We start from the raw sequence: 14,682 nt of genomic DNA, 5'->3' as shown, positions 1-14,682 counted from the left end.
AGCACCGCGTCCAGTGAACACTTCTATCAATACTAGGAAGCTGGATAACAGCAACAGTCACCACAGGCGACCATGCGGCTAGCACCGCATCTCGCGTATTTCTTGATCACAAGCAAGAGACGCGATAACATCAGATGTTACCGCAGGCAGAAATGCGGCTCGCACCGCATCCTATACGCCCAACAAGTGGGACTGACACACCAGTGCAAGTAGCGCCAATGACAGTCATCTGTCAGGACTACGTAAGCAACAGACTGACGTGGAGCAACCTCCACACCCGACAAGCCTGACACACCTGCAAAGGTGCAGCACGTCGTCAGTCTGTCCTCATCCTCCTCCTTCACTCCTCGGCTATAAATACCAACCCCAAACCAGGTTTGAGGTATCTCTTCACAACTCTCTCACTACTACTACTATCATACTTTGCTTCCCAAGCAGATTACTGATTCTCATGCCGGAGAGTGGTAACAAGGAGCACCCCCCACCCCATCCTCCGTGTTACGAGTCACGGTTTGTTTCCTTGTGCAGGAGATCAACCCACCGGTGATCCAGTCAACGATCCTCGGGAGGAAGGGATTAACCCTTCTTGACGAGACCAGTGAGTTAACCCTGACCGGTTAACCATTGTTTCATCATTGGCGCCCACCGCTACTCTTAGCACTTTTTCAGCTATCCTTTTCCCTCTCTCAAGATCATGACTGATCACCAAAACACCACCGGGAATAACCAAAATCCCACAAACCTAGGTCCGGTAGGGGTCAATCCCTCAACCTCGCAACCCGGACACATCGGCACGTCAACGCAAAGGGGCCCATCCCTTACGTTTGGACATGACTTATCACAGTACGCATCTGTGATCCCACCAGGCATGGACCTTCATGCCTGGTATGACCAGCAGGCAGCCCTCCTGACTGCAACATACAACCGCGCTTGTGCGGAAGCGCAAATACAAGCTGGGCCTACCCCAGCACCGCACACCCCTGCTGAACGTATTCTACAATACGAAGGCAGGGTACATTCACGTCCAGCTTCGAGAACCAGACGTGAAGACAGCGGATCATCTTACTGTTCGATCCACACAATCAATGAGGACGATTCCTCGTATGGGTCCCACACCAGGGGACCAGTGCATACCCGCCTAGGTCCTCACGTTGAGGACAGACGACGGTCCGCATCCCGACATGGCTCTGGAATTCAGAGCCGGTTGGGCCCGCAACCGTATACCGAAGGGTATGGTCGTACCGACCCGGACGACCATACATATATCGGGGATTCGCATGACACCAACAGCAGACCGGGAGGATGCAACTATGTCCCTCCCACTCATCCCCGCAACACATACCTCAGGGCCTCAAAACGCCCTGAGAACCAGCCATACAGGCCAAAAGTTGCGGCCGAAAATTCCAAATTCGCCCCGCGAATTGCCCACGCCCATGTTACCACAACAAAATTCCCATTCAGTGTCGGGAAATACAATGGTTCGTCCGACCCGGACGACCATATGAACGTTTTCATGGGCGCAGGGTGCAACGGCCTGTGGGACGAACCCACCTAGTGCAACTTTTTCCCCCAGACCCTCACGGGCCTGGCCAGGACATGGTTCGATTCTTTGCCAGTGGGATCACTGGCCTCATTCGAGGACTTGCACGCAAAGTTCCTCGCTCATTTCAGCCAACAACGACGTCACGTACGTGACTCGTTGGACGTCATGAACATCTGGCGAAGGGACGACGAATCTTTAGAAGCATTCGTAGTCCGGTACAATAAAGAGTGCCTAGAGATAGGTGACGTGCAAGACCAAATGGCACGGAACCATTTCATCAAGGCCGTTAGGGACAGGCAGATGGTCGTGACCATCTCTGGCAAGGAGGGCTTGCCTAAAAAATGGGAAGATGTCATGGCCGCGGTCAAGACATACGCCCAAACGCAGCGGTCTCTCGAGCCGCATGTGGCAAAGGCACAGCCCCAAGCTGAAACCTCCCACCAAGGGTCCAAGCGTAACAACAAACGCAACCGGGACGTTGGAAATCGCGATATTTCCAAACCATACTTCCCGCGGACCAACCCGTTTGACCCAAGGAACTACAATCCCCAACGGGACAACCGGGCCCCAAAGAAATATTCTCGGGACCGCAACTGGACCGAGATCACTGTGTCGCCAAGCGAAGTCCTTCTCACGGACGCACAGCTCTTGCGACCGGCCCAACCAATGAAGTCCAAGAAAAATCAGGACCTCGCACTCTATTGTGAGTACCACAAGGACTCGGGCCACACCACAAACAACTGCATCAGTCTCCGGCTGGAGATTGAGCGAGCCTTAAAAGAGGGGAAATTGCAACATCTTTTGCCAGGTGGACAGAAACCCACCAAGCGCATCAACCCTCATGGCGAAGGCACCTCCTCCGGGAAGAAGACCATGTACGTGGCCTCCACGCACATGATCAACGGAGGTAAAGGTAGGCCGCACAAAGCGGCAAGAAGACCGGACAATGACTGGAAAGACGAGCAAGTCGTCTTTCCAAAAGTCCGAGGCGGACCGCGCGACAGGCGCGCCGTCGTAATTACAGGCCAACTGGCACATTACTGCACCGAGCGTCTATTCATCGACCCGGGCAGTACTTCTGATATAATCTACGAACAATGCTTCAACCAGTTCGACCAGGAGGACAAAGATCGGTTGCAAGCAGTAGATTACCCGTTGGCCGGGTTCGCAGGGGAAACTGTCTTTCCCCTGGGCCAGATTACTTTTCCTGTGCGTCTTACCAGCGGAAGGCACACAAGAACAGAAGAGGTAAACTTTATGGTTTTACCTCACACCTCCAGATATGACGTACTCCTTGGGAGGGAATCCCAAGGCGATTTCAATATGATTACGTCCGTCCCCCATTCTGCTGTCGGTTTTCCAACCGAATCGGGGGTCACGATAATCTACGCACGAAGGGACGTCATGATGTCGGACGAAATACGTCCGACCAAGGTCGCAAGGCCCACCCCCAACAACCAACCAGAAAAATGGGTTCTCAACGCGAGATACCTAGAACAAAAGGTTACATTGGGTCACGCCTTGTCCCCGACCACAAAAGCGCACCTGAAGCAGCTTCTCTTCAGGAACCAAGACATTTTCGCATGGACACCCGCAGACATGACAGGGGTCCCGCGTGATATTGCGCAACATCACTTGAATACCTTGCCAGGTATCAAGCCGGTGATCCAAGGCCAACGCCACCTTGGATCCGCTAAAAACCAGGCGATGCAAGAGCAGGTCGAAGAACTGCTCTCCGCAGGCATCCTGCGGGAAGTTAAATACCAGACTTGGTTATCCAACCCAGTCATGGTAGAGAAACCATCCGGGGGCTGGCGCATGTGCGTCGATTACAAGGACCTCAACAAAGCCTGCCCCAAGGATTGTTACGCACTTCCAGAAATCGACGAAAAGGTTGATAATCTCGCACCATTCAGATGGAAGTGTTTCCTCGATTGCTACAAAGGTTACCATCAGGTACAAATGGCAATCGAGGATGAAGACAAAACGGCATTCCGCACTCCTAACGGGAATTACTGTTACACAAAAATGCCGTTTGGGTTGCGCAACGCGGGCGCAACCTATCAAGAACTGATGAACGACACTTTCAGCGGGCAAATAAGCAAAAGTGTCGAAATCTACATGGACGACCTAGTCGTCATGAGCATGGAGGAAGATACCATGCTCACAGACATCGAACGAACATTCCAGACTCTGCAAAGCGTTAACATAAAGCTCAATCCAGGGAAATGCTCGTTTGGAATGGAAGAAGGCAAATTCCTTGGGTTCATCGTGACTAAAGATGGATTCAAGGTAAACCCGGAGAAAGTTCAGGCGATCGAGCGCATGCCATCGCCTTCAACGATGAAAGACATGCAACGGCTGGCCGGCAGGCTAGCCGCACTAAATAGATTCTTAGCCAACCATGCAGCTAAGTCCTATCCCTTCATCAAGACCCTACGGAACTGTTTAAAGAAAGAACAATTCCAGTGGACCGCAGAGGCGGAAAGTGCTTTCCGGGAAATGAAGGAGTGTTTGATACAACTCCCAACTCTAACCGCACCACGCAAAGATGAACCACTTATATTATACCTATCTGTCGCGGACAACGCGGTAGGTGCGGTATTGATAGTGGAGCGGGAAGGGGTTCAAACACCCATCTATTACATCAGCAAGATGCTCAACGACCCAGAAACAAGGTACTCAATAATGGAAAAGTTGGTATTAGCACTAGTGCACGCATCAAGACGGTTGCGACGCTACTTCGCGAACCATGTTATCACGGTGCTAACCAATTACAGGATCGGCCCGATCCTATCCAAACCTGACATCTCTGGGAGATTAGCAAAATGGGCAATAGAGCTGGGCGCGCGCACACTGAACTATAAACCGCGCCCCGCGATTAAAGGCCAAATCTTAGCTGATTTCGCCGCCGAAGTACCGGTCAATCGCATCCAAGAATGCGAAGAAGCACAAAACCCTGCACCACCACCATCTCCCTCGGAAACATGGACACTATTCACAGATGGTGCCTCCAACGAAGAAGGTGCGGGCGCAGGTCTGCGACTCGTCAGCCCTGATGGCCAAGAACTTACATATGCAATCCGCCTCGATTTCAAAAGCACAAATAACGAGGCAGAATACGAGGCCCTACTGGCAGGACTACGTTTAGCAGTCAAACTCGGCGTGCAACATCTGGAAGCACACGTCGACTCTTTGTTGGTTGCAGGACAGATACGCGGCGACTATGCCGCAAAGGGGGATATCATGATCCTCTACCTCGAGCAAGCCCTGCAACTAACATCAAAGTTCACTTCATTTAATATCCGACATATTAACAGAAGTGAAAACAAATCCGCAGATGCACTCTCCAAACTTGCATCCACCAGCTTCCAACACCTGGCAAAGGAGATACGTATCGAAATTCTACAAAATCCTTCAGTACCCCTACGCCATGTCAACGTCATCCAATACGGCACAACATCTTGGATGACACCAATTATTGCATATCTGCAATCAGGTGTGACTCCCGAAAGCAAGTCAGAGGCACGCAAGTTACAATACAAAGCGTGCCACTACCAAATGGGAGACGGTATCTTATACCGCAAATCATACCTAGGGCCACTCCTACGATGCGTCAACCCCCAGGATGCCACATACCTCATCAGAGAGATACACGAGGGTATGTGCGGCATACACGCGGGACCACGCATGGTAGTGGCCAAAATCATGAATGCTGGGTATTACTGGCCCGGCATGCACCTGGACGCCGTCAAAGAGTTGCGCAAATGTATCAACTGTCAACGACATGCTCCAAAAACTTTGCGCCCCAAGAACAACCTGGTCCCGGTCACTACCGCATGGCCCTTCCAGAAATGGGCAATCGACGTTGTGAGACCTTTCCCTGACGCACCAGGTGCGGTCAAATTTATCATAGTAGGGGTTGATTACTTCACAAAATGGGTAGAGGCAAAACCTCTCGCCTCAACCACTGCTATGATAACACGGAAATTCATATGGGAACACATCATCTGCCGTTTCGGTCTACCAATGTGCATCGTTACCGATAATGGCACCAACTTTGCTGCTGACGAATTTCAAAAATGGCTAGAAGAACTACACATTGAACATATATTCTCATCCGTGGCACATCCGCAAGGGAACGGCCAAGTTGAGAGTATCAACAAAAGTCTAGTCGAAGGCATCAAAGCAAGATTGGGAACAGCCAGGCGTGGCTGGGTCGATGAACTCCCAAGTATCCTATGGGCTCACCGTACGAGCCCAAAAACAAGCAATGGGGAAACACCCTTCAGCCTAGTCTATGGTTCAGAAGCGGTGATCCCCGCGGAAGTAGGCATCCCTTCTCCCAGAATGTTGGCTATTGAAAAAATAGACAACAGTATGGAACGCAGATTGACTTAGACCTCTTGGAAGAGAGACGTGAAATCGCTGCCATCAATGAGGCTAAGTATAAATCCAAACTGGAAAAGTACTACAACTCGCGTGTCCGCGTTTGTACTTTCAATCCGGGAGACTACGTCCTCCATGACAATGAAGCATCTAATGCTGAACGCCCAGGAAAACTTGCCTCCAAGTGGGAAGGACCCTACCTCATCAATGAGGTCTTGGGAAAGGCGCGTACAAATTGCAAACGTTAGAAGGCGAACCTATCGCACGTACATGGAATGCACAACAGCTTAGACGCTGTTACATGTAAGCCATGTTTTTTCATTTCCATGTAACCTATCGGGCCGCAGGCCATTTACACTTGAATAAACGAACGATTCAATGCAATATTGTTTGTTACTACTATTACAAATGTGTGTTCCACTTTGCGGTATCCACAAAAACAGATTGGCAAAAATCTTCATTCGCGATACCCACACAAAGTGCCAACCACACACAAATATTGTAATAGGCCAGCATTGGCAAAATATTCTTTATCCGGCCGGGTAGATGAGTTTTTACAAATCTTACACAATTCCTAAACCCTAAAAAGGTAAACAATGGAATTGATGCATACTCATACGACAAAGGTATGGAGTATACTTGACCCCATTCAAAATGGGTAGAGTTCCGGATATACAAGTTTTTACAAAACTTAAACAATTCTAAACCCTAACAGGGCAAAACACGGAATTGACGCGTACTCATACGACAAAGGTACGGAGTATACTTGACCCCATTCACAATGGGTAGAGTCCCGCATATACACGTTCAAACATGCAAGAAATTAAAAAACTTGTACACATTGAACAGCAAACTTTATATTCAAAAAATTCAAGCACCTACGTGATGCTTAATGGATTTACATAGAGTTTCCAACATTTACAAAAGGAAAACAAAAAAGGGGGCACACTAGCCAACCTAAACCCTATTTTTTACCACTGGTACCCGCGCCATCTTGGCCGCCACCAGCGGGATTTTCCTCTTCTCCATCGGCATACAACATCCGCAACCGGTCAACGTAATCCGCAGCCTCTAAACATTCGTCCAACTTCTCCACACAAGAGAGGGACGTATCATAGAAGGAGGCAACAGCCGCGTTAAGACGCCCTTCGGTGTCCACGTCACGAAACCCGGATCGCTCTTCAGTGAAACCGCCTTCAGACATGACGTTTATGTGACCGATACAGCGGCTGTAACCAGCTTTAAAACCGGCACCGCGGGCACGTTCCTTGACCAAGTCCAAACCAGTTGCGGTTTCAGGAGCATCCATGATGGCCTGAACAATCTGCAACAAAAGGATAATAAGGTCATCATAAGGTCAACCTTTGATACAAAGTCACAAAATACTTACATGTGCAATGCCTTGACTCCGCATCCACTCACGATCAGCCTCCAGTTGTTGGAGCGAAGAAGTCAGAGCATCTCTGGCTTCAACGGCAACATTAGCCCGCTCTTCCGCAACACTAACGCGGGCTGTGAGGTCTGTAACCGCGACCTCCCGGGCCTGAACTTCAGCCTTTCAAAGAGCAAAAAGCAGTTTACTCAAAATCGGTAAACATTCTCAAAAGGCGGAAAGAAATATACAAACAGAAATAACGAATCATACCTGAAGGTTGGCAACAACTTGATCCAAACGGGTGCGCTCCGCATTCGCCACCTCAAGAGCCTTAGAAGAGCGACTCTCCCTCTCATTGGCCTCCTCAAGGGCCTTCGCAGCACGAGCCCCCGCTTCCTTGGCCTCTTCAAGCGCCTTTACGGCCCGGACCTCCGCCTGCTGCGCTTTAACTACAATCGCCTCAGCTGCAGCTTTCTCTTTGCCAAAAGCAGCGTTCGCCGCCTTGGCATTCGTCAACTCCTGACGAGCACGAAACAGATTGTCATTCTGCTTAGCCCAAGATTCATTCCACTTCTTGCGCTCATTGGAAAACTTTTCATTCCAACTCTTGCGTTCATCAGAAAGGAGCTTGGCAAGAGTACGAACCTGTTTTAGCTCAGCAGTGGCAGCCCACTCTGTAGTCTGTTTCTGCTTGACAAAAGCAGCTCTATCTCTTTCAAGCTGCTCCGCACCCGCACGAGCAGCTTTCACCAACTCTTCTGCTTCAGCCCGCAAACGAACAGCTTCTTCTTCCCTGCGGCCCAGCACTTTGTAGTCTTCCAAAATGGCATTCGCCACAATGGAACTTCCTACTAGCATTGTAGAAAGTTGATTGATGCGCACCTCACGGGGTGCGGCACGGGCACGTTCAGCTTCAAAGGGGGTGCCCAAACCACCCAAAATCTCCTTGCACGCGGAAGGATCGTTAGAAATATCATCCCCCTGCATAACAGTCCAGGGGGGTCGATGATACGCTGTACTTCGATCCTACGTGTAGGTGCGGTAATAGTACTCCAATTCAGACTCCCCAGGCTGAATAGGAGGCCCATCATAACCCGCACCACCGGAAGAAGAACCGACAACCTTCTCACCAGCAGAAGATTTCTGCGGCTCAGCACCATGTTGCCGCACCTCAGCATCTGACTTCTGTTTCCCAGCATCTGAAAACCTCAAGTCCAATCCATCACCCTCATTGGGAGAGATCAGATTGTCGGAGGAATCCACAGTATCAAAAATCTGGGCAGCAGTCTTCTCCACCGTCTTCTCCACCTGCACGGTGGGATCGCGAACAAAAGGTGCCGCAGGCTCCTTGGGCACCACAGGCTCCTTGGGCACCACAGGCTCCTTCGGCACCCCCGCGTCCGCAGCAGCGGTATGCGTGGGAGACGAAGGGAAATCAAAAAATGAAAAACCTGCATCTTGTGATTCTGCAATACAAAGAGCAATAACTGTTAATCTAACACGTTGTGCATGCAAAACAATGAAAAAAGTTATACTCACCAGTAGCAACCGCAGGTTTCTTTGCGCCGGAGCAGCCCTTTTAGACTGCAGCTTCCGACGTTTCGGTTCACCACCAGCAGCCTTTTGCTCTAGTTCTCTCTTCTCACCAACAACGGGGGGACCCATAGCAGTTCCACTTGCAGCCGCACCACTACCTAGAACACCCAAACCCTCAAGGGTATCAGATACTACCACATAATCGGTATATCTGCGATAACAGGATCGATAGGTACCTGCGGCCTGAGACACCGAAGGAGGGACAACTGAGCCTTCAGCCCTCCCCTTACCACGACCCCGCGTGGTTTTCTTCACCTGCTTCTTCTCTACGTGCTTCTTGGGGATGCGCTTTTCAAACTTCCCCAAGTCCGCAAGCATAGCTGCATGGGAGAAATCAAGCAAACAAATTACAAAGGTGAACTGGGAAAACAAGTACAACTTAGAAAATACCTTTTGTGCCTTCTGGCACGGGTGCCTGCAGCACATCACGTTTGGGTACGCGGAAGTTGCTAACAATTTCCAGATTAAAACCTTCCCGCAACTCAACCGGAATCAGCTCAACCTGGCCCTCGAAATCGGGCTCGAACATCCTCCACAAGCCAATCGCATCCACTGATACAACACATGCATGCATATTATTACAAGGACAATGAAGCAAGGAAAACAATAAAGAGTAACAAGCTTACCACCACTCTTTTCCCGAAGAACGGGCCTTGCCTTCCTATCCGGCCTAGTAAGCATCATCCGCAACACCCACAGCTGGTTGTTATATAACTTCTTAAGTTCAATAGGCCGCAGCCTAGAGAACCAATCCACAGTCTTTGCGGTGGCGACAGGAATATCCTCATCAGTAACGCCAACATTGACATTCCGGAAGGACATATTGGCATAGACCGCACAGGCTTTAACATACAAGAATTTCTTCTTCCAGCCGGTCACACCCTTAGGAGGCGTCATCAACTTTAAACTCCCATGACGTTGAGTAAAAGAGAAAAAACCAGTGTTCACCGTCAACTGGTAAAATCGCCGGAAATTTTCAACAGTAATGGGCAAGCCATGGGCACGGAAGGTATACTCAAAGTTCCTGATTCGGAACATCCCAAATGGACTAAGTTGGGAGATATGGAGATGATAATACTCCAACACCCCTCCGCAACGAACACCGTCACCAGCAACCGAAGGTTGCCTTCGGTGAAAAAATCTGCCCACATAGTAATATAACCGGCCGGAGCATCGGCACCGGTATCCCCCTCCTGTGGGTAAGTAGCCTTCCACTCGTCGGCCATCTGAATGGTGGTCATCATGTTTTTAAAACCACCCTTTGACCACTTCAACACCGGTAACCCACCACCGGAAGCATCAACATCATCATCTTCGTCTTCATCAGCCGCCACTACCGGCTGTTCAGGGTTTTCACCCTCCACATTGTGTACATTCGATGGTTCAGCCATCAGAAATATGGACAAAGGAAAGAACGTGAGTGAAAAAACTCAAATCAACCTCACCGGAAGTTCAAGAAATATCGTCGGAGAAGACAAAGAAAATGTTTCTCTCACCGGCAAATTTTTGAAATCTCGAACAAGTGAGGGGAAACCACGAACGGTTTCCCCTTATATACCCATCGCAATTAATGCGGAGGGAGAAAACGAATCATCACGTTCAAAAAGAACGAATTACGCGACACCACGTGTCAAGCGCCGTTTCCGCTGACGGTTATCACGCGCGCGTGGCCGCCCACGCGCCTGACATAAGAGACCTTTACACTCCTTGCTACAGTGCATTTAATGCCTCGGGCAGTGCAAATGTCCTTTCATTTCAGCACATGACAGAATGACCTCACCAACTTCGACCAACTCACACGTGAGGTCAGCCACGTATGCAAAAAAAAAAAAAAAAAAAGAGCGACTACATTATCCAACTATAAGCGGCATGCGGTTTCTCTGGTATACCGCACCATACCCATACCGCATGTCGTTTTTTTACATACCCCTATAAATAGGCAAAAATATATATCCCCACACTATAGGGGGGTATAATACCTATCCGCACTACCCACGAGCACACATGGAATATGCGGAAATGACACACACGAGCCCGTTCAGGTGTGTCAGATACTCAGAACCAGCGTTGTTCTTTGGACTGAACCGCATCTCAGAAACAGGTAAACCGCATTGCCTTCATTCTCTTCAAGCTTCAAATCCCTCCTGTCCGGTTCACAACCACAGAGGGTGCATGAACAACTTCTTTAACAAAAAGAAGGAAGGGAATGTACGCGCACGCACATCAGCAACCCTGACTCCTGATCCTTCAAGAGCCACATCCGAGCAACACTCCCGTTTCAAGCGAATATGGTGTCCGCATATTCCGCAGACGCTCACGAGTCGCTGCGGACATAACCATAACTTCCGCAAACGGTTGCTACGGAAGAGCCACAACTAACTTCACATCGAGGAACGAAACTACTTCAAGGAAAACTCCTCGGTATTGGAGCGTGAAGGAAGGTGCCTAAGGAAGAGATGCGGACGAGATCCCCAAGGATCATACGAGCCCTTGTCGAACAACAAGCGATCGAGCAAGCGGTAACAAGTCTGCTTATGACTTTGTTACCCTACTTGTAAGATGGATAGAATAAACAATGGTGGGCATTACCATGCCTATGACCATGTTTATTTGACCATTATCCAGAATCACATTGTTCGACCAAACATGGCCAACAATGACGCAAGTACTGAACATTGTTCCCACAACCGTGGCCAACAATGTCAAGCAACAAGGTAACCGCAAAGGACGTGCGGTTACTAGAGAGCTAATTGGAAGAACATGAACACCCCACAAAAGGGATCATCATTTGATGTCCAATCATGACATCAGAGAACTCTCTTCTTCATTCACCATCTCAGAGATTGGTTCGAAGTTTGTGCATACGCCCAGCAAGGTCTCAGGTTGGTTCGACACACCAACAGGTGGCACCCAACCCAAGGCTGAGAATTTCGCATCAGACGAAACATTCTCACCGGTACGGAAGAGGCGTCAAATGACTCTTCCAGACCTCCAGCTTGATTTACAAAGAGCAAAGACCATCCACTTGGTCTAGGATCTTCTCCAGACTCCAAACTACCTTCTAGACACCATAGTCCAATACTCCTCCCACATGCAACTTGCATATGGCAGCAACACTAGACTGGGGGGACTTGAAGGGGTATGGTCCCAGATCTCGCGTCAGCATCGACCGCGAGTGACCATTACCCTTATCAAAACCCCCACTAGCTAAACAACCTACTTATGTCCGTGCGGGAACGCATCGACACAGTGGTTGAATCCAATCTGTCCAGTGATGGAGGACTTACCTGGAATATTAGAACGGTAGAGTGATGCGGCATAGCATCACATCTGGTGTATGAAAACGAAAGTATTCACAGCGATGCGGCCTAGCACCACGTCCAGTGAACACTCCTATCAATACAAGGAAGCTGGATAACAGCAACAGTCACCACAGGCGACGATGCGGCTAGCACCGCATCTCGCGTATTTCTTGATCACAAGCAAGAGACGCGATAACATCAGATGTTACCGCAGGCAGAAATGCGGCTCGCACCGCATCCTATACACCCAACAAGTGGGACTGACACACCAGTGCAAGTAGCGCCAATGACAGTCATCTGTCAGGACTACGTAAGCAACAGACTGACGTGGAGCAACCTCCACACCCGACAAGCCTGACACACCTGCAAAGGTGCAGCACGTCGTCAGTCTGTCCTCATCCTCCTCCTTCACTCCTCGGCTATAAATACCAACCCCAAACCAGGTTTGAGGTCTCTCTTCACAACTCTCTCACTACTACTATTATCATACTTTGCTTCCCAAGCAGATTACTGATTCTCACGCCGGAGAGTGGTAACAAGGAGCACCCCCCACCCCATCCTCCTTGTTACGAGTCACGGTTTGTTTCCTTGTGCAAGAGATCAACCCACCGGTGATCCAGTCAACGATCCTCGGGAGGAAGGGATTAACCCTTCTTGACGAGACCAGTGAGTTAACCCTGACCGGTTAACCATTGTTTCATCAAGTGCTTTGAAATCAGATCTGAAGAATAAGAAGAGTTTGTTGTAATTGATTTACCTTGATACGAAGGTGAAGCTGAAGAACGGAAGACGGTGGCGCCGTGGCGACGACGAGTACTTCTGGTGTGAAATGTAAGGTGGATCTTAGGATAACATCTGGAAATTGACTGTTTAAGATTTTATGAATTTGTTTGGGTGGTTATCATTAAATACATACATATACATATTATATATACACACATATTAACTAACTAATTAATTAATTTTCTTTATTTTATTTATTACAATATATATTTTTAATATGTTATATGACTAAATTGCCCTCATGTGCAATGCACATGTCATATTTAACTGAAAATTTTAACTTTGTTAGTGTTAAAGGACGAACGATGTATTGAGTTTTCCAAATAAAGGATTGTGACTGTAATTATTGAAGTTAAAGGCTATCCATTGCAATTTGATACAAACATAAAGGACGAAAAGTGTAATTTACCCAAAGAAAAAAATTAAAAGTTGAAGAAAATCAACAAAAAAAAGTTGTACGATACCGTTATTCGTACGGTAACCGTGATCAGGGATGAGCAAATGGTACCGGGTAGCCAGACTGAATTTTCCGAACCAAAGAATTTCCAATATCAATTCAGCACCAACTGTTGGCGTTTTCTATATTGGTGTCGGTTTTTACCTTCATGTACTGATACCGAACAGGACCGTACCGGTATTTTCAATATCAGTACTGGTTCGATATCGGTTGACACCAAGCTTATCCCAACCCCTGATATTAAAAAAAGATTAAAGTTAAAAAGTAAAGAAAATAACTATTATTATATTATAATATTAAAATAATAAAAGTATTAGAAAAACTATATATTATTAGAATATTAAAATCACTATTCAGTTCGTTTAGTAATATAATATAATATAATATAATATAATATAATATAATAATAATAATAATAATAATAATAATAATAATATAGTAATAATATAATGTAATGTAACGCTATATAAATACAAATTATACGGTATAGTCCTTACAATATTAGTAAAAGTACCGGTATTCATTATTTTTCTTTTTCGGACAAGTTATATTATTTCTTTTTCGGACAAGTTATAAAGCATGATGGAGCAAGTACAAGCATTTGTTTTTTGGGGTTTTTTTCTTATTATTTTTTTATAAAAATAATTTTGAATATATTTTTCCGAGGTGTTTTTCCTATTATTTTTTAGAAAAAATAATTATGAATATATTCTATATACTCTTAAAGGACAAAGTCGGTGGAAACCTCATCAGCTTTGCCTTCCCTCCCCCATACGTTTACAATGTTGTAATTTTAGTCCCTTTACTTTGGTACCTTCAAAGTTTCATAAAATGGCAAATTTAGTCCCTAAACTACTACTTCAGTTTTCAAATAGTTTGCTTTTGACACCTCAACTTTGTGGTAGTTTCCTTTTTAGCCCCAACTTTGTTATAGTTTCCTTCTTATCCCAAAAGTTTATCAAATTTTATCTTTACCCTTTATTAGCCTTTAAGTTTAGGAAATGTAATTTTTAACCACTTAACTTTTTATGAACTTTTTAAATGCCACTTTGACCCCCTCAAGAATTTTTGGCTTGACGATATAAATGTGAGTTAGTCGGGTCACGTATAATACGTTATGATTGTACGATATAGATTCGATTTACGTTACGTTTTGATCCAATCGCAATGCAACTATAACATACATTGAGTTCAATCAGATACGTCAGAACGTGCGTTTTCATATTATTAACATATC

General features: G+C 47.2%; 1 protein-coding gene across 1 annotated transcript; it reads right to left on the bottom strand.

Moving 5' to 3' along the window:
• Positions 1-7,307: 7,307 nt before the first annotated feature.
• Positions 7,308-10,147, bottom strand: LOC118481841 (uncharacterized abhydrolase domain-containing protein DDB_G0269086-like). The gene is made up of 8 exons (XM_035977140.1): positions 9,982-10,147; positions 9,294-9,455; positions 9,080-9,223; positions 8,571-9,001; positions 8,402-8,492; positions 8,004-8,155; positions 7,578-7,826; positions 7,308-7,487 (listed from the first exon to the last, which is right to left on the bottom strand). The coding sequence occupies exons 1-8, from the start codon at positions 10,145-10,147 to the stop codon at positions 7,308-7,310; spliced, it is 1,575 nt and encodes a 524-aa protein (XP_035833033.1).
• Positions 10,148-14,682: the final 4,535 nt, after the last annotated feature.

This window comes from Helianthus annuus, chromosome 9 (genome assembly GCF_002127325.2).
Source record: "Helianthus annuus cultivar XRQ/B chromosome 9, HanXRQr2.0-SUNRISE, whole genome shotgun sequence".
NCBI lineage: Eukaryota > Viridiplantae > Streptophyta > Magnoliopsida > Asterales > Asteraceae > Helianthus > Helianthus annuus.
Note: the sequence above shows the minus strand (reverse complement) of the source record. Positions and strands in the feature narration are given on the sequence as shown.